At 40.2% G+C, this 25,392-nt stretch overlaps 3 protein-coding genes across 7 annotated transcripts; 2 read left to right on the top strand and 1 right to left on the bottom strand.

Annotated features, from left to right (window-relative positions):
* The first annotated feature begins 1,582 nt into the window (after positions 1-1,582).
* Positions 1,583-4,867, top strand: LOC133401480 (CMRF35-like molecule 3). Its single transcript, XM_061674567.1, has 4 exons — positions 1,583-1,683; positions 1,761-2,126; positions 3,510-3,573; positions 4,536-4,867. The coding sequence occupies exons 1-4, from the start codon at positions 1,647-1,649 to the stop codon at positions 4,636-4,638; spliced, it is 570 nt and encodes a 189-aa protein (XP_061530551.1). The 5' UTR covers positions 1,583-1,646; the 3' UTR covers positions 4,639-4,867.
* A 637-nt stretch (positions 4,868-5,504) lies between these two features.
* On the top strand, positions 5,505-16,090 carry LOC133401807 (cell division control protein 42 homolog). Of its 4 annotated transcripts, XM_061675243.1 has the most exons (7): positions 5,637-5,820; positions 7,906-8,042; positions 11,940-12,012; positions 12,079-12,188; positions 14,230-14,427; positions 15,085-15,208; positions 15,663-16,090. In XM_061675243.1, the coding sequence occupies exons 2-6, from the start codon at positions 7,938-7,940 to the stop codon at positions 15,172-15,174; spliced, it is 576 nt and encodes a 191-aa protein (XP_061531227.1). In that variant the 5' UTR covers positions 5,637-5,820; positions 7,906-7,937; the 3' UTR covers positions 15,175-15,208; positions 15,663-16,090. The 4 variants fall into 4 exon arrangements, with proteins under 4 accessions (XP_061531237.1, XP_061531218.1, XP_061531227.1 ...); XM_061675253.1 differs by lacking the exon at positions 5,637-5,820 and adding an exon at positions 5,505-5,628 and having other exon boundaries at positions 15,085-16,090; XM_061675234.1 differs by lacking the exons at positions 15,085-15,208; positions 15,663-16,090 and adding an exon at positions 14,545-14,999 and having other exon boundaries at positions 5,635-5,820.
* A 49-nt stretch (positions 16,091-16,139) lies between these two features.
* LOC133401796 (F-box only protein 6-like) lies at positions 16,140-24,560 on the bottom strand. 2 transcript variants are annotated; one of them, XM_061675212.1, is made up of 7 exons: positions 24,100-24,560; positions 19,054-19,300; positions 18,861-18,975; positions 18,683-18,778; positions 17,593-17,728; positions 17,419-17,507; positions 16,140-17,327 (listed from the first exon to the last, which is right to left on the bottom strand). In XM_061675212.1, coding segments are annotated over exons 1-7 (750 nt in total). In that variant the 5' UTR covers positions 24,166-24,560; the 3' UTR covers positions 16,140-17,326. The 2 variants fall into 2 exon arrangements, with proteins under 2 accessions (XP_061531196.1, XP_061531187.1); XM_061675203.1 differs by having other exon boundaries at positions 16,140-17,507; positions 24,100-24,201; positions 24,481-24,558.
* Between the last annotated feature and the right edge of the window lie 832 nt (positions 24,561-25,392).

The following is a 25,392-nucleotide window of genomic DNA, read 5'->3' on the forward strand; positions in this document are numbered from 1 at the left end:
GCTTATGACTTCGTACAATAAAGCCTTCACTACCCAAAACTTTGGCATAGGACATTTAGGACAGCTGTATTATTTGTGTTTTCATCAAATATGCTGTTCATGTTTCCCAGCTAATACATTTACTGCCTCTGTTGAGAGATGACATAAAACAGCAGCCAAATCACATAAACAAGAAGAAAAATATCTTTGGAAAAGCTAATTAGACAGCTGATATGTGATGATAAATATGTTCGACTATACCAATCATGCAGAGAAGTGTTTAACAATATGTCATGAAGATACACTTGCATTTCTGTGAAAAGCATTTTAAAAGGTAAAGAAAGAACAACTTATCTAATCACACAGCTTCCATTATAATGTGGCATTTATCTTTAACAGTTTGTTATATTACAGCTGTCAGCAGAAAATAGAAAATTGGCTGAGGTCTGGAAGCAGAAGTAATAACAAATCCGGTTGCCATAACTGAATCAGCCGACTGTGTGGATGGACCTTCTAAAAGAGAAGTCAACCAAATGTCAGAAAAACTAAAACGGACTGCTTACGTATTTTACACGCAATTAAAACAAATCAAAGTCTCGCCTGTCACACAGCAACCCCTAAAGTCAAATGTCCCTAAAGTGGAACATTTCGGCGTTCAACCAAACCTGAAAGTTAAGGCAGTTGAGAACACATTCTCATTTGCAATCCCTACACAGCAGCAGACAGCAGAGTAAAACAAAGCAAAATAAAACCAAATAGAAATACTTAGACAACAATCTCTACAGTGTGATATAGTAACATAGTACATTGCAGCGTAGTGGCGAATAAAAGGTTCTAAACAGGCTAAACACAGGTGCCGCAATCATGTACAACAGTGGTGTCAAACTTATTTTTGTCACGGGCCACATCGTAGCTATGACATCCCTCGGAGGGCCGCTACAACTGTGAACCCATATAAATGAAAGATTACCTCACATACTGTAATTATGTACAGTATACAGAACACATTAATGAATAACCAGCTTTGAAATCAGAAGCCTATAAAAACATTTTTTTTTTACTATTAAATTTCTTTTCAAAGTGGGATTGGTAACAAAAAAATGCTTGCAAATATCTCAATAGTATTACACCAGAACACAATGAGCAAGTTTTATTTGCTTGCGCGGGCCACATCAAATGAAGTGGCGGGCCAGATCTGCCTCCCGGGCCACCAGTTTGACACCTGTGATGTACAGTATTATTAACACAACAACACTAATGTCTGATATTTAAATATTAAAAAATGCTTGCGTTTGCTCACCACTGCAAATGTCAGCAGCCGAGTTCAGTTTTTTTTTTTCACTATGTGGCAATAAATGATTTGGGTTCCCTCTTCAATACATACAGTAAACACAGGAAAAGTGCTGATGATGGACATGAAGACATGAATGGCTTTGATAGTTCACAGTGGTCATTGTGATTGTACTTCATGCACACTGTTCATAATATCTCCACTTTATTCGTTCGTCCCTGCTGCTATGTCTGACATTGATAACGCCCACTCAACAGTTCTCACAGTGGGCAAAGATGAGCCTAGTTGCACAACTTGCCCATGGAGGAGGCATAAGAGGAAGACCTCAATATTGCCTCATTAACTTCCACACCACATTGTTATTTCCTCTTGAATCATGGGAACCTCTGTGTCACTGTTCAGCTTCTTCAAAGGTAATTCTGTTCTTTGGTTTGTAAATCGCTGCATTCTAACAAATATGTTGAATAACTACCATGTTTGCATTTTGCAGTTCCACTCCTCTTCATCCTCTGGCTTCCAAAGCATTCAGCTGACCCAGATCAGCTGAAGGCCCCGAGGTTAATTAGAGCCGCAAATGGAGGATCCTTGACTGTATCTTGTTGGTACGACTCTCAGTTCAGAGACAACTCAAAGTATTGGTGTAGGGGGGCAGTATATGAGTTTTGTAAGATTGTAGTGAAAACGCCAAAGCAACGCAATCACAACAGATGGTCCATCGCTGATGACAAGGAGGCAGGAGCCTTCATTGTTACTATGACGTCTGTCAGGCAAAGTGATGGGGACAAGTATTGGTGTGTTGTTGCCAGGCCTGGGAGGAATATTGTCGCTGGGGTCAAGCTCATCGTATCCAACAAAGGTACACTTGCTATTCATTAGACTTTACACGATCAGGATTTTTGGGGCCGATCACTTAGAGTCACTTTGAGTTTAAAAAAACGAAAACCGGTCACAGATCCGATCAAAAAATGGAGGAATGTGTCTATTTAAATGACCTGTTCATTTACTCTATATACTTGTGTACTTAATTGCTCAAAACATTATATTGCCAATAAATAATGTATCTTTGTTCCTCTATTTATGCCAGTGAGGCATAGTGACAGACAGAACAAATGAATGGTCTTCTATTAGATGGCAGGAAGTAAATACAGAAATACTTTTTGTGACATTTATGTTTGTTGGAGTGCCGTGAGATTTTTCAATTGTAAAATATGTTCCTTGGCTCCATAGATTGGAAATCACTGCTCTATTCATATTGTGTATTCTACTTAGTCAGGTCAAACCAACATTACATGACAGAAATAATGGGTGCTAACTTACTGTAATTAAATTACTTTATTTTGACTTCAATTAGGCAGCACGGGGGCCGACTGGCTAGAGCGTCTGCCTCACAGTTCTGAGGTCCGGGGTTCAATCCCCGACCCCGCCTGTGTGGAGTTTGCATGTTCTCCCCGTGCCTGCGTGGGTTTTCTCTGGGCACTCCGGTTTCCTCCCACATCCCAAAAACATGCATGGTATGTTAATTGACAACTCTAACTTGCCCGTAGATGTGAATGTGAGTGCGAATGGTTGTTTGTTTGTATGTGCCCTGCGATTGGCTGGCAACCAGTTCAGGGTGTAGCCCGCCTCCTGCCCGATGATAGCTGGGATTGGCTCCAGCACTCCCGCGACCCTTGTGAAGCGGCTCAGAAAATGGATGGATGAATGAATTCAATTACTTCACCCACACTGAAACTTTAGAGCATGATTCGACAGAACGGCGGCATGTTTACGTCCAACCGTTCGTACTACCACTAGCTTGCTAGGCTACATAAAATTTTACTGCCTGCTTGTGAGTCGTATCGTATTAAAAGTATGTGAACATACCTCAAGCAAGCCTTAAACGAACGTCCGATCAGCATAAAATGCTAAATATCGGCCGATATTGATCAGCCCGATAAAATCGGTGTAAAGTCTACTATTCATTAGTGACAGATGGTAACTACTGCCAGAGAACACTTAGTTACACAATGCTTTTTTTATGTGTTGATATATGGACTTGCCTAAGCTCAGTTTAGATCTTATATATTCTTAGGACAAATTGCCTGGCTTGTTTTAATTCTGTGCACACTATGTGAAATTACCCCCAGTAAACCATTAAATGATGTCATATTTAATTCCAAGTGTGCTCTTGAATATATATATATATATATATATATATATATATATATATATATATAATTTTTTTCCCCATTCTGCACAGTAATAGCGCCGACCAGCACAATGCCAGAAAATTCATCAGAGTCAAATGAACAAGACAAAACACGGTGAGAAAAAAAAAGCCACTATGAAGTAATGACGCTTCATATAAACATGAATTGAAAATGAAATCTTACAACCCCAATTCCAATGAATTGGAGACTCTAAATTGCCCGTAGGTGTGAATGTGAGTGCGAATGGTTGTTTGTTTGTATGTGCCCTGCGATTGGCTGGCAACCAGTTCAGGGTGTACCCTGCCTCCTGCCCGATGATAGCTGGGATAGGCTCCAGCACGCCCGCTACCCTAGTGAGGAGAAGCGGCCAAGAAAATGGATGGATGGATGGATGGATGGATGATTATTTGCTAAAAACAATAAAGTTTATCAGTTTGAACATTAAATAGCTTGTCTTTGTAGCATATTCAATTAAATATAGGTTGAACATGATTTGCAAATCTTTGTATTCTGTTTTTATTTATGTTTAACACAACGTCCCAACTTCATTGGAATTAGGGTTGTACAATAAGTGAACTTACCTCCCACTGCATTAGGCACACCTACACGCTATAATAAGAGTTTTCAAAATTCTGCCTGCACAGTAATGAATGGGCACTGTAAAATTGGGAGTGTGTTAAATCAATACCAATCTTACAGTACCAAATGTTTTATTATTGTGTTTTTGGTTTGCAGTGGTGTTTGCAACTGAAATGGGTGTACTGTGTATCACAGATAGATATTTAATTATTTGTATTTATTTTTTTACATTTATTTCTAATAATTTGTTTCTGTCTCATGCTGCTAAACACGGTGAGCACAATACCAAATCACTGTGATACACAGTAACAATATATATATATTTTCCAAAGTAATACCTCTTTGTCAATCAAAATTGTTAGATTTTGTCAATTATTTTTTTTAAAATATATATACTGTATTGAATCTCATTATATTTTTGGTGTTCACATAACCCTGCGGCCAATGAGTGTAAATGTTTTATACAAGTTGTATTGTTTGCTTTATTCCTCATGTAGGTGGTGGGAGCCTCTTCGATGGATAATTTTTTCATCAATGCTGTTTAGTTTGGTATCGGCCCATGGAGCTGTGTGGAGGATAAAGGCTGCTCATAAAACATAAAATATGACACAGCAACGTCCCTCAACAAAACACCAATATTTATGGGTGAAAACTAATAAATGATAAGGTGTGAAGTGTAAAATATTATCAAAGACAAAAATACACACATACATGCATCTTTAAAAAAAATCCTTCAGTATACATTCTTGTGATGTGGGAATAAAAGCCTTCTTGCTGTCAAAATGTGATAAAGTAATTTGTTTAAGAAGCCTGAATTCTGTTTTTATGTGTGCGCATTAAATAAACAGTCATTTTGTTTTCAAATGTTTTATTGTATTTATTAATAAGTCAAAATTCAACTCACTCTCTCTCACTCACACTCTCTCTCGTTGTCTCTTCCGCTCTCTCTCTCTCTCAGCACCGGTGTACACTGCAGTTGTTTGAAGTTTATTTAAAAAAGGAACAGAGTATATAGATAGTCCATAATAAAAATGTAAATATTCGAGCTTGTGGACCATGGCTATTTCCATCTTCCGTCCCTTTACTGGTGGATTGTTCCTGAATAAAATAGTCATATGTTAAATAAATAAAATACAATAAAATCACAACAAATAGGCAGAATTAAAAGTGCAAAGTGAGATGACAGCAGATTAGGCAGAAAGCAGTTTATGCAGGGTTAGGGCTATAGTTTTGATTTCCAAACCTAAACAGTTCTTCGGCTGTTTAGCGAATGAGTATTCGAAATAAAAATAAAAAAATGCATTTATGTGTCCATTTGTTTACACTGTAGTTTTCCTTTCTGTGAGGGCTAGCAATACCGTGTATGCGTTCGGAGGAAGTGCTCATATTCAGCTGAGAATCCAAGGAATGTCAGTGCGCAAGGTGACGTCATCCGAACTAACCGCGTGGTCAATTTTCAACTAGAGGGCATGAACGCTCACTTTCGAAATAAAAGCTCAACAACAACGCGACATCATTCAACTACGAACATAACACATACGACAAATGACAAACACGACGAAAGATCTTTAAAAACAACCTAAATAAAATGTAAATGTAATTTTTTAAAACTGTTATCTATTGCATTTCCCCTCCGCACTCTCGATATCCGCTTGTATTATTTCTAGTTTAACAGATGAGTAGGAAGCACTAAAGTAGTGAGCCAAATTACGCTCCGTGCCAACGCCCGGTCTCATCGAAGCTAAGCTAGTGCTAGCCAGTGGTCTTTCCGAAGGGCCGCAGGTAAGTCATGCTTACATTTAACGGCGTTATTTATTACAACAAATGTTGTGTTTTGCTCTTACTAGATAAAAACACTTACTTATGCGTGATTTCCTGTTAGCTTTTCACAGAAACTCAGCCAAGGCTACTCGGCCTTTTGCGCAGCTAGCAAACCAAACAGCTAACGCTTCGTTAGCATAGCTTGACGACAGAAGACTTTTTGCTTGTTTGTTTTTCGTCACCGTTTGTTAAATTTCAGGATGTCTACTTCGACAACCACTGGATACGTTTTCAAAGACATGATTGCCCTCGCGTTGGTTCGTTCTATTGAGCAGACGTTAACGTTTGTTGAATTTTAGATGTTGTGGAGGGACGTATTCCACTAATTGAAGTTAATTGGTAAAAATGTGGCTATTTTGTTTTAATTGTATAGTTTGATGTATGTGAAAATGTACAACGATTATATTTTACATCAGACCAGCATTATCAGACAATTATTTAAAAGCGGTTCCAGCGATTTTCCTGTAACAAATAATTAAAAAGTCATGAATCCCTAACACTAGTGAAAATGCACCAATTTTTGGCTAAGATAATGGGACTCAAGATTTTAACTGTGACTTGTTTTGGTAAATTTGAGTTTCAAACTCTCATAACCTTAATCTGTATCCTATTTTCAAAAAGTTGATAATGGTATTGTTGGAAAGCTTGTTAAACACACACACGGACAACATACAATAGTTGTTTTATATTCAGAATTATGTTAATTATTCAGTATTAATTAATCCAAAATTAAATCAGAAAATCTAGCAAAAACAAAACACACCTAAAAAGTAATTAAGAGCAGAGAATGAACAACAATACATAGTAAGGAATAAATGTAGCAACGTTGAAGCAATTGAAAATATGAGTAACCATGGCGGGTCAGAGTAACGTCACAGGAGACCTGGCCAGCGGCCGGGCCAAATAAATGTGTGCGGATCGGTCAGTTTACATTGCATTTGGCAGAAGCATAGAAAGATATACATTAAAGTGATGGATTGACTGATGGATTTGAAAAATGATCTTCCTCACCTAGAGGTTTTTGAACATTGTCAACTAAAAATTCTCGTCTGAGTATTATAACACGTATACTTGCTTTCCTGAGAACTAGGCCTTACACGATCAGGATTTTTGGGACCGATCAGCGAGTTTAAAAAACAAAAACAAAAAAAAAACCTATCACCGATCCGATCACAAGATGGAGCAATGTGTCTATTTAAATTACTTGTTCATTTACTGTATATACTTGTGACAGACAGAACAAATGATAAATGGTCTTCTACTAGATGGCAGGAAGTACATACAGTAATTAATGTATCCACTTTTTGTGACATTTTTATTTGTATCCGGTCACGTTTCAGTTGACAAGATGAAGCCCAGTGATCGTAAAAAACGGGATGCGGTGTTATGGGAATACAAGATTTTATTGCAGTAGTCTGACATAGTGCAATCGTGAAAGACCAAATTTCTCTCGTAGTCTGATGTCTCGTATTTTGTCTCGTAAATTTGTCTCGTAGTCTGCATTACGTCTCACACCGCTGACGTTTGTTTTTTCAATAACTTTATTGGTGGTCAGATATTTACAGTACTATGTCAAAAGACGTAGCCAATCAGGACGCAGAATACAATGCAGGTTTGTACGCTGTAAAAACAGCATGCAGAATTCACTGTAAAAAATACAGTCAATTAGGACACAATGCGGGTTCGTACGCTGTAAAAAACGGCATGCAAAATTTCACTGTAAAAGAAATCAGAAGTCGTGAATCCGCGATAGTCGAACTGCGAAGTAGCGAGGGTTCACTGTAGTACGTCACTGTACACGTGACTTCAGAATGTGGGTAGGTTAAAAGTACAACAGTTATTAATAAATATTTGTCATATAAGAACCTGTATTAGTCCCACAATAGGGAAATTTGCATCGTTTCAGTAGCAATTGGATAAACATTAATTATCCAATTCAATCTATCAATGATGATGTTTGTGTGCAAAATAGTGCTGAGTTGTAATTTTTATGTTTGAGATCTGATTAATCTGATTTATTAAAATGTAATGTTTGTCATTTTTAAGAATTGTCGGCCGCCCTAACACAAGGAAGTGAGATGCAGACCATCAAATGTGTGGTGGTGGGCGATGGAGCAGTGGGAAAAACCTGTCTACTGATTTCATACACCACCAACAAATTCCCCTCTGAATATGTACCAACAGTGAGTATGCGTTTGTGCATGGGTCCTTGATTACAGACAAATAAAGCTAGCCGCACGCCAAGCGACGTGACAACATGGTTCTGCAACTTGTTTCTGTGATTTGCCGACCGGCTGCAATACGTTTGCGATTCCAAATAATGAATCACAAGTGAGTGGCGTCGCCACTCACTTAGGTTCTAAATAGGGGTGGGGGATATATCGAATAGAGTGGAACCTCGATAGAATGGACTTATAGTGTGTGTGTGTGGGGGGGGGGGGGGGGGGGGTTGGTGTCTGATATAGCTGATTGTCCGTTTTTTTTTTTTTTTTTTTTTTTTTTTTTTTTTTTTTTTTTTTTTTTTTAAGGCTATATGCACCCATATTTCTGTACAGTACGAAATTGTTTTGTAGGTTATTTTTCCATGGCCTAAAACAGTGGCCAATTCTCAAACTAACAGACTTTGTCAGCGGCATTTTAAGTCACAAATGGAAAATATTTTTGGACACATTGTTCCGCATCCCGGTCACCAGCTCTTCCAGCTCCTTCCCTCAGGTAGGCGCTACCGATCAATGCAAACTATAACTAGCAGACATTCCAACAACTTCTTCCCTCTTGCAATCAACTTCTTAAACACCTAACCTACAATTCCATTACAACATGCTGGCAATTTTTTGACTTGAGTTCGTTGTCACATTTCTGTGGGTCCAATTATATATTACTCATGCACTCACTGTAGTTAGTGCAGCGTGGCGAGACATTTGCATATCTGTTGTTGACCAATACTGGCCAGTCATGCCAGAGTAGCATCTGCTCCATTTGCACACTGATTGAGGAGTATCTGCAACATTTGCACAATCAACATTGTCCCAGATTATCGCACTACTCGTCACTTTAAACCGCATACACTCCTTGAAGTCTCGTCGCCCTTTGCACAATGGTCATTGCACCGGACTATTGCAATATTAGTCATTTGAACTGCTCTAAGTGCTAGAGGACTCTGCATCTTTTTGCACAATTGTCAAATAAATAAAAATAAATAATAGTACTGGCATTACCAGTTAACTAGCAACCCTTTACTGCTCAGCTTTTTCTTTTGTCAATGTCTTTGTCTCCAAAGTGTTCTCTGTCAATTGACTGTCTGTTGTCGTACTAGAGCGGCTCCAATTACCAGAGACACATTCCTTGTGTTTTTTGGACATACTTGGCAAATAAAGATGATTCAGTCCCGATGGTCCGTTTTATCCGATATATACTCGATCGGAGGTTGTTGCGTGTGAGATGTACAGTGGGGCAAAAAAGTATTTAGTCAGTCACCAATTGTGCAAGTTCTCCCATTTAAAAAGATGAGAGAGGCCTGAAATTTTCATCATACCTCACTTTTGAGAGACAAAATGAGAAGAAAAAAATTCAGTCTGATTTTTAAATAATTTATTAGCTAATTATGGTGGAAAGTAAGTATTTGGTCAAAAACAAAAGTTCATTTCAATACTTTGTTAAATAGCCTTTGTTGGCAATGACCGAGGTCAAACGTTATCCGTAAAGGCTTCTTTATACTCGCGCGGACGGTGACTGAGCTGACATCACTGCGGCTATCCGGCACATAGTTTGCCTTCATACTCGAGTGCAACCCACGCTCGCAGTTTTGAAAATGTACTGCAGTTCAACTCCATGTTGAGGGTGTCACTACTGCTGGTATTGGCTAGGACAACACAGGGTGGAGTTTCCTCTGCATTTTTTGGCCATTTCCACTTTCCCTTCCGTAACAAGGAACAAAGCAACAATGGCGACCATGGAACAGTGACTGCTAGGACAAATGGACCTAGATGACCAGATGATAAGTTTAATGATGCTGCAAAACCGATCGAGAAGGCGGCAGCGGCGTAGATGGTATGTAGAATCAAAGGGCACGCTGAGTACGGCATCACAGCATGTGACTAAAACGGACCAATCACGAGAGATGATCTCCGCGGCGTTCAACGCACAGAAACTATTTTTGTCGTGTGCATGGCAAGCTACGCAGAGGGGCCGCGCGGGCCAATTCATCGGTCACGTGATGCAATGTGGGCGTTGTCGGCCGTGCGACCGCGGGAGTATAAAGAGGCCTTAAGTCTTCACAAGGTTTTCACACACTGTTGCTGGTATTTTGGCCCATTCCGCCATGCAGATCTCCTCCAGAGCAGTGATGTTTTGGGGCTGTCGCTTGGTAACACCGACTTTCAACTCCAACTTTGAGATCTGTAGACTGGCTAGTCCACTCCAGGACCTTGAAATTCTTCTTACGAAGCCACTACTTCGTTGCCTGGGCGGTGTGTTTGGGATCATTGTCATGCTGAAAGACCCAGCCATGTTTCATCTTCAATGCCCTTGCTGATGAAAGGAGGTTTTCACTCAAAATCTCATGATACATGGCCCCATTCATTCTTTCCTTTACATGAATCAGTCGTCCTGGTCCCTTTGCAGAAAAACAGCCCCAAAGCATGATGTTTCCACCCCATGCTTCACAGTTGTTATGGTGTTCTTTGGATGCAACTCAGCATTCTTTCTCCTCCAAACACGAGAAGTTGAGTTTTTACCAAAACGTTCTATTTTTGTTGCAGGTCATTCACTAGGTCCCCCCCGTGTGGTTCTGGTATTTTTGCTCACCGTTCTTGTCATAATTTTGACCCCATGCGGTGAGATCTTGCGTAGAGTCACTGATTGAGGGAGATTATCAGTGGTCTTGTCTGTCTTCCATTCCCACAGTAGATTTCTGCACACCAAGCTGCTTACCTATTGCTGATTCAGTCTTCCCAGCCTGTTGCAGGTGTACAATTTTGTTTCTGGTGTTCTTTGACAGTTCTCTGGTCTTGGCCATAGTGGAGTTTGGAGTGTGACTTTGAGGTTATGAACAGGTGTCTGTTATACTGATAACAACTTCAAATAGGTGCCATTAATGAAGGTAATGAGTGGAGGACAGAGGAGCTTCTTAAAGAAGTTGCAGGTCTGTGAGAGCAAGAAATCTTGCTTGTTTGTAGGTGACCAAATACTCATTTTCCTAATAAATTCTTTAAAAATCTGACAGTGATTTTCTGGATTTTTTTTTATTTTTAATTTTTTTCCCCTCATTTTGTCTCTCATAGGTGAGGTATACCTATGATGAAAATTACAAGCCTCGCTCATCTTTTTAAGTGGGAGAACTTCCACAATTGCAAATACTTTTCTCCCCACTGTATAAAATGACTATCGCTTCTACCAGGTACATCCTCACGTAATGTTTTCATTTTTCACTCTCAGCTGGTGCACCTCTCACATTATGCAGCACACTCCCCCACTCATCCAGAAAACTCCTGTGCGCATGCATGCTTTTTATCAGTTTAAAACTGAGAACGTTTCATTTTCAAAATCCAACTTTTTTCTTGATTCATTATATTGGTGTTAATTTATGAATCAAAAGGTTGATTTTTTTTTTTTAACATCTAGTAATTTACAGAAGAAATCAGAATATCAAGATATATCGTGTTTTGCGATACAGCTTAAAAAATATACAGTTAATGGTTTTGGACCATATCGTGCAGCCCTAGTTCCAAGTGAGATCCCGTCCACTATCGCTAAACCATAGCACCAATAATCCATATTGCATGCTCATAGTTCACTATTCACAAATTCACTGATAAATTTTTTTCTGTGGAACCTATCCCTAGCTATTTTCTGAAAAAAACACCGAATGGTGGTGTTTTTTTGTAGTTTTTTTGTGTGTGTGTGTTCTTTGTGAAATGACCTACAATGCTGCAAAATGCTGCCACATGCGAACTTTGTATGTATTTTTTCACAATCAAATCATCTATTTGTTTGCGACTGTCTAGTTCAGCGGCGTTGCTGGGTGTGCAGTTGGTGTAAGATTAGGCCTGTTAAACCAAGATGCATTTTTTTTCAACCAGGTGTTTGACAACTATGCAGTAACTGTAATGATTGGTGGTGAACCATACACCCTTGGTTTATTTGATACAGCAGGTAAGTTGAAATGAGTTAAATAATTGTATCAAGTGGCGCTTTACTTAATGGTGCATCTCCTCACAGGTCAGGAAGATTATGACAGGTTACGACCACTAAGCTACCCACAGACGGATGTCTTCTTAGTCTGCTTCTCAGTTGTTTCGCCATCCTCATTTGAAAATGTTAAAGAAAAGGTGAGTGGGTTTCAACTTGCCTGCACCCCATTTTCCCAACTAGTTACTTTCTATCAAATACAGCAGAACCTCTAAAGTCAAACACAACTGTTTTTTTTCTCCCCCAAATAAAAGCCGTAGTTTTGCCAATTTGTTTTGCTTTGACTTGCAAGCACAAACTTGAGATATGAGTGCTTTCTGGTGAATAGTGACTCAATTCACCTCTTGGTAAGCAGCAGTATTGCGGATATATTTAGTGGACAGTTCTTCCAAAAATAGGCTTCATGCAGTTTATTGACACTCCTCGTTTAAGTTTGCTGCTAAACTAAACATGAAGCAAAGAGAATTACACATTGTGTATTTAAAATAACCACATTGCTCAGCCATTAACTCTGCTGGCTTCAATGCTAACACATAAGGAGAAACACTATATCCAGGCTAACAGCATCTATTTGGCGATGCTCGAACCTTTTAACAGACATTTGAATAAATTGTGGAGCAACACATGTAGACAGATAATGTAATAATACTCACAGGCATACATTATTGATCCTCTGCAAAAAATGACTAATATTACTGCTGAGGAGTTGGAACATCTCCAGTCTCGATTAAAGTTGTAGGTCTGTATTATCATGCTCCCAGCTGCCTAAGGCGTGCCACCAAAAGGAACAGCAAGTCCATTTAAAACAAAGCAAAAAGTGGGAATTTTTTTTTAAATTATTATTTACGTTCTGTTTAGATGGCATTATTGTATGTTTATAAAAAATAAAATATAAAGTACTACTTTTCCTCAGGAAAATACACATTCCTTTTTTTGTTGGGTACTTTTTTGGGGGGGCTCGAATGGATAAATAGAATTTCCATTTCAATGGGGAAAGATGATTTGGGATGTATGTTGACTTATTATTAATATTGTTATCATAATTATTACCTAAAATAGTTTCCCAATGTATTAACTTCGTTGCTAAGAAAATTCCCTGAAGTGTGAATTAGAACCTTGAACAACATTCCAGCCTGCTTATGCAGAGAACTATTCCTCCTTTTCCATTCAGGTAGCTGCTGCGTCTCACCAGTCTTTCCACATTACTGAAAGGAGCAGTTCTCTCTTTCTCTTCCAGCATCTTGTTCAGAGATCGCCACCCTTCGGCCCTCAGATTTAAACTCAGGATTGGGTGCAGTGGCAAGATTGGGGCTTTTCTTTTGCTAAGTCTTCACAAAGGGCACTTTGCATGCTTACAGTATTGACTGAGTCATCTGACAAGGCGGGCAAAACAACACAACAGATCAGGAGATGTAGTGATTTCTGTATGTACAGCATTGGTCAACATGCAAATAATAAGTTGACCTAGCATTTTACAGAGAGTGTATAAATGTTATATGAATGTACACAAATGGTTTGTTAGTAGTAAAACAATACTATATTCACCTGTGTGGTTCAAGTAGCGGCAGCAAAGTTAACGAGTGGTTAGCACATAGTGTATGCTTTTGAATCGTCTGGTATACATGTTGAAAATGTACAAAGACTGAGAACTATTTAGTTAACAGTTCTGTAGATATCGCATTAAACTCTTCGGTTCCATTTCTTTTTTCCAATTTTTTTTTTCTTCTTCTTCTGCGTGGCTAAAACGGGAGCCGAGTGACAGATTTTGGCCCTGGCATGAATTGCCCGTGTTCTGCGATATAAGAACTTGAGCACCTTTGTACGGTTATCCAGTACAATTGTGACGTGCAGTTAGCTAGCTAGCTATGCCTGAACCTCGAAAATGCATCTTTGGATGGTCCGCTTGCACAGCCACTTCAGATTGCCTCGTTGTAAGCCGTGAGCGCATGAATGTCACGCAGAAAAAGGAGGAAGAGTGAGCAGAGAATTTTTTATTTTAAGTCCGACTTGACAGCCACCATGTTGACAGGGCCTTCGGACTAGTCTGGCTGCTGTAGAACGCCTCGTTGTCGGCCATGAGTGTGCGCAGGGACATTGTTTTCAACTTTCAATGTTCTGATGTCAAATAATTGGTGTATCCAGGTGGATGTAAAAGGCTCATGTAGTTTTTCCCTCCTCTAGTGGGTCCCGGAAATCACCCACCACTGTCCCAAGACCCCGTTCCTGTTGGTAGGCACTCAGATCGACCTACGCGATGACCCCTCCACTGTGGAAAAGTTAGCCAAGAACAAACAGAAGCCCATCACCCCGGAGACAGCTGAGAAGTTGGCTCGTGACCTTAAGGCGGTCAAATATGTGGAGTGCTCAGCCCTCACGCAGGTAAGTGCTATCATTTAGCGACGGTGTGCTGAGCCAACGTTTCCTAACCGCAGCTGCCTTTCCAACTCTATCTAACTGTCATGTGCATGTCTTTCCTCGTTTTCCCTCTTTCCTTAGCGGGGACTCAAGAACGTATTTGATGAGGCCATCCTAGCCGCTTTAGAGCCCCCTGAAACGCAGAGAAAGAGAAAATGCTGTCTGTTCTGATGTCTGACTGACTCTCTTTGCCTCTCAATCGTCTGCTGCTTACTCATTGTAAAGAAAACGTCAAGCTAACTACTAAGATGAAATGTTGGGGAACATTTTGTCCTTGCGTTCCAACTCGGCCTAATCACACTTACACAGGCTGCCTGATCTGACGAGTGCCAAACTTCACTTCTACTTCCCTGCATGCATGTCTCTGTCACAGAATTATTGTTTTCTCTAGTGTCATTTGTACCCTAAGAAGCATTTACCTCCACGTTCTTTTTCTACTTATTTTTTTCTTTCCCCCCCCCTCTTATTCCTTCCTCTGCTTCCCTTGGGAGTCTTGTCTCATGTCATTTGAATAAAGGAATATCTGATTTCCTCGCCACATCGCTCCTCCGCTTCCTTTTTGCTGTTAGATCCCAGCAGATGTCTTGTTGTCTTTGTTTTGAACCTGTTTTGTTTCCACAGAAAGGATTAAAGAATGTGTTTGATGAGGCAATACTGGCCGCCCTGGAGCCCCCCGAACCTAAGAAAAGACGTAAATGTGTTCTGCTCTAAGTTTGGCCTCAGCCTTCTCCACACCCTTCCCTAGGTTAGCAATACACAGACCACCACAAGTTGAAAGATCATGAAATATTTGCCTCCTGCCTGAATTAACCTAAATACATATTCAGCGTGAGCATGATTAAGAATTGATGCGGTTTGTGCTGACTTCATACTTCGAAATGGCCTCACACGATGACTTTTTAAAATATATCAAAAAGTAGGGGACGTCTAGACAATTCCGCTTCATTTAAGTCTACAGAATGGCTCGTTTTGTCATACAGTATTAATGCACAGAGTAGTTGAGTGCGTTTAGTTGCTCATTCAATCAGAGTATGAATATAAAACACAAAAATTATAAAAATCAGCCTTGGGACAGATCTATTTGACCTATTAGTGCTTTTAGCTAACAATGCCAGTTTATATTGCAGTGTGAACACTCCACATAGAAAGTTGTATTTATCTTGAATACTTAACACAAATGCTGATATTTCACTTTGTAGGTGCAGAGAACGAGGCCAGTGTATGCTTTTTAAAGATGGCCGACACGGCTACATTACATCAGATAGTGACGGTGTGTCACACTTCTTTACAAAACTTAAGTGTTTTGATTCCAGATCCTGTGAAGGTTTTTAAATGCCAGAAAGTGTTTGCATTGGTCTTGTACTATCGCCACTCCTAGATGAGGGCTTGATTTATTTGTACATATGCTTGGAATAAATCATAACTTATGGACTGATAAGTGTGCATTACTGATGCAAGTTAAGAGAGAAGTTCAGGTGATGCTGAAATAAAATGACCAGAAAGTGTTAATTCCAATCGGAAGATGGGTTTATTTTTATTTTTTCCTTTTCAATTTAACATCAACCTGTACTGTATTTTCCTTGTGATTAAAATGTCACAATAAACTAGTATTTTGAAAAGACTTTAACATTGTGTTGTCTGTCTTAATGGTTTAGAAAGTTCAACTGACACAGTGCAATGTTAGGAGCAGTATTTATTACACAAATTCATCATATATAAGTTGGATCAGTCAAAGTAAGCTAATGTTTGGAATACAATACGCAGTTTATAACTGCTAAATACTGAGGATAATGGCAAGACAAGGATTGTACATTCTATAATTTTGGGTGAGCAATAAAATAAAATCACATCTTCAAGTAAAAAAAAAAAATATATTTGCAGCGTTCCACACAGTTAATTCCATTTTGTTTTAAATTACACGTATAGTGTTGGATCTAAACTTTGGCTGCTGTAGAATACGACTGGAAGAAGAAAGCCTGTCAAAACAAGGACTTTGGTATAGGGATAATCAGAAGGATGTACTGTACGTTTAAAGGTCCTAGCTTTGTACATCAAAATGTCTTTGTCAACAGTATTTACTAATTAACAGCCTCTTTCACACTGCCTTCCTAGCAAACAGATGCCTTTGTCTTTACAACAGAACTAGCTGATGCGGGTTATTGCCATGTATCTGTTCACAGAAGCCATCATGGGTCATAACAAATAAGAAATAATCCATAAAGTCAAAGCATCCAGATTAAAACAAAAACTGTTTATGTCAGACAATGTTTGGACAACTGGCGTAAAACAAAGTCCAAATATATTTTGTCGTTTGCTCGCAGTTTGCATTGTGGGCTAGTCAGAGTGGCTAATATGTTAGCCTTCCAGCAAACTGTAATACAGTGGTGCCCTGAGATAAGAGTTGAATTCATTCAACTCTTATGAGCGTGCAGCTTGTAACTCAAAATACTCAACTCCAATCATCTTTTCCTATTGAAATTAATGTGAATGCTATTAATCCATTTTAGCCTCCTCACATTTTCTCTCTTTGGTTTGATGCCAGCCAAAATACCATATGATTTCCTGGTGGTAAAAGATGTTCCCAAAGTGACATTTGCAGAATTTGTGCAATATTACGCAAAAGGAAGGCAGGAAGCAAAAACGAAGTGTGTCAGAAAAATTCCAGGACTGGTGTCAGGAGTAAAACGTTGCCGTTCAGGAGCAACCTCACTCAACCTGGGTTCATGTGACTTTGCCCCACCTTTCCCAACCTCAGGGGATCATCAAGGGGACCTGTTTTAAAGATGTGGCTGACGTAACGATGGCGCTGCAGCAGATCCCGGAAGAATCATTCCAGGAGTGCATGAAGCAGTCGTGGAATCTTTCTGACACACATCACATTAAGTGAAAACCAAGAACTATGTGTCAATCGCAGGACATATCTCAACACAACTGTCCGTAAGGCGAATGCCGTACCATCCAGCCCAGAACTGCGTGTCCTTGCCTCCGTGGATAAAGCGAATGTATCGCACTCCTGGCCCATAGTTCTGGAACACGTGTGTTATCTGAAAGAAAAAAAACAACAACTATTTGTATTTTCCTCGAATCATCGTTGAATGGGTCAAATAAATGCGCAGGCAGTGTTCATACCTGATTCCATTTACCGTCATTCCACTGCTCAAAATAAATCTCTTCGGGGGAAAAGATCTGAATTGGCTTCTTCCTTTGATTCAACAGCTCCACATGGATTTTGTATTGACAGCCACAGTCCCATCGAGGGGCATACCTATAATATAACACCAGCCAAGCAGTACCAAAGAAAATCTAAGGGTCAGGTTGAATGTTGAACCCTGACTGCCAAAATACTCATGTTATTAAATATACATTTTGGAACTAGAAAAAGGCGGCACGGTGGACGACTGGTTAGAGTGTCAGCCTCACAGTTCTGAGGACCGGGGTTCAAATCCTGGCCCCGCCTGTGTGGAGTTTGCATGTTCTCCCCGTGCCTGCGTGGGTTTTCTCCAGGCACTCCGGTTTCCTCCCACATCACAAAAACATGCATTAATTGGAGACTGTAAATTGCCCGTAGGTGTGACTGTGAGTGTGAATGGTTGTTTGTTTGTATGTGCCCTGCGATTGGCTGGCAACCGTTCAGGGTGTACCCCGACTCCTGCCCGATGACAGCTGGGATAGGCTCCAACACGCCCGCGACCCTAGTGAGGAGAAGCGGCTCAGAAAATGGATGGATGGATGGAACTAGAAAAACAGTCATGGACAAACACCATTTTCATTTAGGAGTCTTGAAGGGGTTCACAGGCCCACAATTGACAAAGATTGAAAACAACTTCTTAAGTGAGTAGCTGTAAGGTATAATCATCAAAATTATCCATCCATTTTCTACACCGCTCATCCTCACTAGGGTTGCGGGTATGCTGGAGCCTATCCCAGCTAACTGCGGGCGAGAAGTGGGGGGACACCCTGAACTGGTCGCCAGCCAGTCGCAGGGTACATATAAACAGACAACCATTCGCAATCACATTCACCCCTATTCTTCGATTAACATACCACGTATGTTTTTGGGATGTGGGAGGGAACCGGAGTACCTGGAGAAAACCCATTCGGGCACGGGGAGAACATGCAAACTCCACACAGGCGAGGCCAGATTTGAACTGTGAGGCGGATGTGCTATCATTATGTTTTCTGGACTAAACAAATACCGCCTGTGTCTATTTCCACTCACCAATCAGATATTTTGATGTCTGGCTGTAAGTGATCCATAAATGATGCCTTGTAACCTTCCGACTCCAAATCAATCAGCTGGGACTTCCTGCACATGCTGGAGAAAATCAGATTAAATTGTTATGACTGTATGTTAAGGGAAATGCCATTGTTCTACCTTTTCACTTGTGAATACTTACCCATATGAAGTCACAAAGCTGTTCTTGATGGTTTCATTTGGATGTGCCACCATGACACACTCTACTTTCCATCGGTCACCGTTGTTCTCCAAAATCTGCCAACCTCTCATTTGATCTGGAAAAACAAAAGGTTACAACTGTGATGAAAAAGTTAAACACAGCAGAGCAACATCGGCCTCTTTTCTTTCCCAACCTTCTGCCCACGGGTTCTTGAGAAGATTTCGTCTCTTCTTGCACAAGAAGTAAAACAACCTCCAGTCCTTGGGTACCTTGGAAGCATTGCGTAGGTGATGACCTTCTCTCCTGCATCGGTCTCTCCATAAAGACTGGCTGTCAGCAATGTCTTTCCATTGACGACACACTAGCCGACAAATCTGGACCACCTGCTGAGGGGGAAGATTCAAGAAGATCTCCTCCAGGACTTCCAAAGGAACAGAGATCTGAAGAGCAGAAATAAGATAACCCCAAATACAATCAAAGCACCAACATGAACCTCACAGCTACATTTGTCACACACGCACACACACACAAACTCCCGTTTGAATTTTTAATATTCACCAAATTCCAGAGATTTGGGCATGTGTTTTCCCACTTCCAAAAAGTCCAAGTTTTTGCACATTTTCCACCCCTAAAAATTCTAGTGAATGAGACATTCAGAAAAAAAATTCATCTTTCGCATTCCAACTTGCGGCACGGTGGCCGACTGGTTAGAGCGTCAGCCTCACAGTTCTGAGGACCCGGGTTCAATCCCCGGCCCCGCCTGTGTGGAGTTTGCATGTTCTCCCCGTGCCTGCGTGGGTTTTCTCCGGGCACTCCGGTTTCCTCCCACATCCCAAAAACATGCATTAATTGGAGACTCTAAATTGCCCGTAGGCATGACTGTGAGTGCGAATGGTTGTTTGTTTCTATGTGCCCTGCGATTGGCTGGCAACCAGTTCAGGGTGTACCCCGACTCCTGCCCGATGACAGCTGGGATAGGCTCCAGCACGCCCGCGACCCTAGTGAGGAGAAGCGGCTCAGAAAATGGATGGATGGCATTCCAACTTTAAACTGTTCCTATCCAATGTGAGATTGGCGGGAAAAAAAGCAGAATTTAAGTGATATAAATAAATTTGTAAAACATTCCCCAAATCCCCACTTTTTTTTAGTATTACACTTTTTCCATGACTAAATTCTTTGACAAATGTATTTTTACCACTTAAAATCTGCTACCCTCCCCCCAACACTATCTCACATTCACCCAGCTGTTTAGTCCAGTGTCATCTCTTCAGCATTGCTCCACACTTTATAGTTTCAATTTAGCTTCCTCCCCTGTGAAAGGAATGGGAATCATAGTGAAACCTGCGTTACAAATATTCGATGGAAACAACCAAAGCTGTGGAAAAATACAAACGGACATGCAAACACCAAAGGCATGAAAAAGGTGACACAAAAAAAAAACAATTCTCTGGGGGGGCTGGGGTGATCCACTGGGAATGTTTCCCAGTGGAACAGAGAATGTTTTTGATTTTAACATAAATTAAGCTAAATGGAAGACCCTGAAGAGTACAATTAGGCAAAATAAATAAATTTTCTTCACGCAGAAAAACATTTATTTACACCGCTCAAATACATGTTGATGTACAACCCCAATTCCAATGAAGTTGGGACGTTGTGTTAAACAAAGAGAATACAATGATTTGCAAATCATGTTCAACCTATATTTAATTGAATACACTACAAAGATAATATATTTAATGTTCAAACTGATAAAGTTGATTGTTTTTAGCAAATAATCATTAAGTTAGAATTTTATGGCTGCAACACATTTAAAAAAAGCTGGGACAGGTGGCAAAAAAGACTGAGAAAGTTGAGGAATGCTCATCAAACACCTGTTTGGAACATCCCACAGGTGAACAGGCTAATTGGGAACAGGTGGGTGCCATGATTGGGTATAAAAGGAGCTTCCCTGAATTGCTCAGTCATTCACAAGCAATGATGGGGCAAGGTTCACCTCTTCGTGAACAAGTGTGTGAGAAAATAGTCGAACAGTTTAAGGACAATGTTCCTCAACGTACAATTGCAAGGAATTTAGGAATTTCATCATCTACTGTCCATATCATCATCAAAAGGTTCAGAGAAATTGGAGAAATCACTGCATGTAAGCGGCAAGGCCAAAAACCAACATTGAATGCCTGTGACCTTCGATCCCTCAGGCGGCACTGTATCAAAAACCGACATCCATGTGTATAGGATATCGCCAAATGGGCTCAGGAACACTTCAGAAAACCAATGTCAGTAAATACAGTTCGGTGCTACATCCGTAAGTGCAACTTGAAACTCTACTGTGCAAAGCAAAAGCCATTTATCAACAACACCCAGAAACGCCGCTGCCACCTTCTCTGGGCCCGAGCTCATCTAAGATGGACTGATGCAAAGTGGAAAAGTGTTCTGTGGTCCGACGAGTCCACATTTCAAATTGTTTTTGGAAATTGTGGACGTTGTGTCCTTCGGGCCAAAGAGGAAAAGAACCATCCGGACTGTTATGGACGCAAACTTCAAAAGCCAGCATCTGTGATGGTATGGGGCTGTGTTAGTGCCAATGGCATGGATAACTTACACATCTGTGAAGGCACCATTAATTCTGAAAGGTACATACAGGTTTTGGAGAAACATATGCTGCCATCCAAGCAACATCTTTTTCATGGACGCCCCTGCTTATTTCAGCAAGACAATGCCAAACCACATTCTGCACGTGTGTGAAAGAATTATAGTTAACATGGTTGAAGCATGTTCATATTTTGTAGAAATTCGCCCACGCAGATGTGTGGATGAGACAAGGAAGCTGTCTGGTTCACCCTTACTTAACCTGTATGGTTCACCCTTATTTAACCTGTCTGGTTCACACTTCCTCAACAAAGATGTGGAACTATGCTGACTGCTAAAGAAAACTGTCAAAATAACAGGAAACGATCTAAGCATTTTTCCGGTGCACCTGCACATCCACTGTGTTGCATGTTGCTTTGCTTGAAATAAATAGCGGACGAGGGCAGCACTTCTTTGTCAGTCTTGGTGAGCACACTCAGCCAGTGAGTTGCTCTGCTGTCCCTCGCTAGCAGAAAAGACAATCTTGGTTGGTGTGAGTTCATTTCGATACAGTCCTCAGGCTTGTCTCAGTTGTTTTGAAGAAACTTCTCTGACAACGTGTTACAACAGCGTGGCTTCGTATTAAAAGAGTGCGGGTACTAGACTGGCCTGCCTGTAGTCCAGACCTTTCTTCCATTGAAAATGTGTGGCGCATTATGAAGCGTAAAATACGACAACGGAGACACCGGACTGTTGAACAGCTGAAGCTGTACATCTAGCAAGAATGGGAAAAAAATCCACCTACAAAACTTTAACAATTAGTGTCCTCAGTTCCCAAACATTTATTGAATGTTGTTAAAAGAAAAGGTGATGTGACACAGTGATAAACATGACCCTGTCCCATCTTTTTTGTAACGTGTTGCAGCCATAAAATGTTAAGTTAATGATTACTTGCTAAAAACAATAAAGTTTATCAGTTTGAAGATTAAATATATTGTCTTTGTAGTGTATTCAATTAAATATAGGTTGAACATGATTTGCAAATCACTGTATTCTGTTTTTATTTATGTTTAACACAACGTCCCAACTTCATTGGAATTGCGGTTGTACAAATTTAAGATTTATGCCCCATTTCTTTGCTTTTTTGTTTTGGTCTTCAACTTGAGCCAGGCCCATCTCCACCTGCGCCTGATGCCAGCTTCAAGCTGTGCCACATGAATAGCATCCTCCTCTTTAAGCACTCTTTCTGGAAAAGAATTCACTAAAATCATTGTCTGTTTCACTTAATTTTTCACTATTACCAATTTCAAAGGCTAATCCCAAATGCATCCTCCAGGAAAATATTAAGTACAATATTTTTCTGTTTTTATTGGCAATTTCTGCATTTGAAGTTAGTTCATTCTGTGTTGTGACATCATCCCTAAAATCACTCCGTTGCTTAATACATTTGACATTAACATCCGCACACTAATTAGATAATTGTAGCCACGTTTCCGAATTAATACAAGATGTAATAGCGGATCAACTCTTGTCGCTGAAGTTACGCGTGCTTGGCGGTTCCACTGGGACCACAACCAGGGCCACCACCCGCAGCACCTCAACGCGAAAATACAAAAGACAACAAATATTTCTGCAACAAATACAACACTGGCTGATCTGATGAGCAAACATGTTGCTTGAACATAAGAGTAGCAAAAGAGGATGTCTTCTCTAGAGGTGGGTAGAGTAGCCTAACATTGTACACAAGTAAGAGTACTGTTAATTGACAATATTGTGACTCAAGAAAAAAGTAAAAAGTAGTCCTCCAAAAAATTACGTGAGTACATGGTGAGTAACGTCTGATTTTTTTAACCACAGGATGAACATAAATTTAAAAAAAAAACAATTACAAAAAAAATATATTTTATTCTGCAAATTCTGATGTTGCCGTGTTTGGGCGTGTGTGTATGCAGAGTCAAAACTACAACAAACCATCTGCAATTTACTGCACGGTGTTTTCTCAAGTTATAAGTGATCTGAAATACCCACGTTTGGGAAGACAGTACCAGACAAATACTACAATATATGAAAGCTGTTGTTTTCGTTCGTCTAAATGTAAACGCGAGTAGCCCGCCGTTGCCTTCTTGGTAACGACGACCTTCCCAACATGGCCGCCACGTACGCACGACAATCAGCGGGGCAGGCTTATATAACCTGAATACCTATGTCTGGGAAGCCCAATGGAAGAAGTTATGTGAGATCATGTGACTGCCTTGTTCCGTTTGATTGGTGAACTAGACTTAAACGTCACTAGTGCTTAAATTGGATTGACAAAAACAGTGCCCAATGCGGAAGTAAAGGTCGTAGTCTCGCCCACGAAATAGTTGATAAATAAGCAATAATTGATAAAGTAGCGAGCGACATTTAGATCATTGTAACGGAGTAAAAGTATCGTTACTTCTTAACACCAGAAGCGGCGTAAGTTTATTTCTTTCTGGTCTCGTCAACTCCTATGATATACCCAAAGCAGGTCCCGAGCCTACAGGGGGAACCTCAGGCCAATGCACTCGCGGAGTAATATTCATTAATTACCGGCGATGACGTCGGCGACGGCGACCCCTCTTCCAGGAATAAAACTCATCGGATCTTTACGATTCACGTATGATAGATATATGTATGAAGCACCAACATCTACCTTTGACATGGTGGGAACGGCAGACGGAGTTTGAATCGAAGCGGCGTGATCAGAGCGGAGTTGCATCCATTATAAGTCCACTTCACACCTCATAGACGACGTCTTTATAAGATGAAGAAAGTCGAACCGGAGACGCAGATAAGTCAACTGTAATGTGACCTTACTGTATTTCCACAACAAAGTCGACGCGTAAGTGCAGCTCGAGAGAAAAGCTATTCTTGAGGTGAAGTAAATGTAGCTACGGCATGCTATTGTATCTCACTCCACACTCAAGAAAATGCCTTTAAATGTAGTTCCAAAGCACGGTGGTCACTTTCGGTGAAGAGTCTTCGCCTATCAAAACGAAAGAAGACTTTCCGATCGATGTCAGTAATTAGTTACCTCGCTTTTGTACCAGAGCTGGGCGGAAGTCGGAGCCAATGTAAGCGAAGCCGAATCCTCAGCTTTGCTGCTAACTCCGCCCGCCCGGTAGACGAAGTACTGTATTTGTTATACACCTTTAAAATCTCGGGTTTTTTCCCCCGGGTGTGTCACCTAGTGGCTCGCTTCGATGGTGATCATTTACTAGAAATACATTAATTTATCAGAAATACACTATATGAGGTTAACAAACCACGAGACAATTTGCACCGTTAAAATGGCATTATTTATTACTGTAGTTAATTCTTTAAAAAAAGAAAATGCCCCTTGTCAATTTGGCTATACACAAATACTTTGTTTTAAAAGGCTGTATGCATAGCTGCATGCTTCATTCTAACATATTTTCTTGTATTGCATATATTAAACATATTGTCAGTATTAGCGGATGTGGATCAATATCCCCACGTGACACTGATACCGTCTTTATATTTAAAAACATAATTACAATACTCATTTGGGGTGAGAAGTATTTGTGTCACTCAGGCATCGTTAGCCCTTAGCACGGTTGCCAAGTCATTTTCGAACGTTTTCATAAAATTTAACAAACAAGAGTCCAGTTGCCTCGGTTCAACCTTTGCCGATTACTAGATTTAAGAAAATAATACAATTATTAGCAAGCGCATTGGTATTTTTTATGATGATTAAATTTTAAGTGACAGAAAATTCTGCTATTGATATGCAAAACATGGTTTAAAAAACAAAATCAGGTTACTTAACTCGTTTTGTTTATGCCGACAAATAATTTATCGTGACCCATAAGGAACAACTGCATCATTTGCACAATGGCTGTTGCAGCACTATTACCATACTGCTCATCACCTTAAATAACTTAGTGACTGTATTTTTCTGGTCATGTTTTAAATGTATAGTTTG

The sequence above is a fragment of the Phycodurus eques genome, chromosome 1 (genome assembly GCF_024500275.1).
Source record: "Phycodurus eques isolate BA_2022a chromosome 1, UOR_Pequ_1.1, whole genome shotgun sequence".
Classification (NCBI taxonomy): domain Eukaryota; kingdom Metazoa; phylum Chordata; class Actinopteri; order Syngnathiformes; family Syngnathidae; genus Phycodurus; species Phycodurus eques.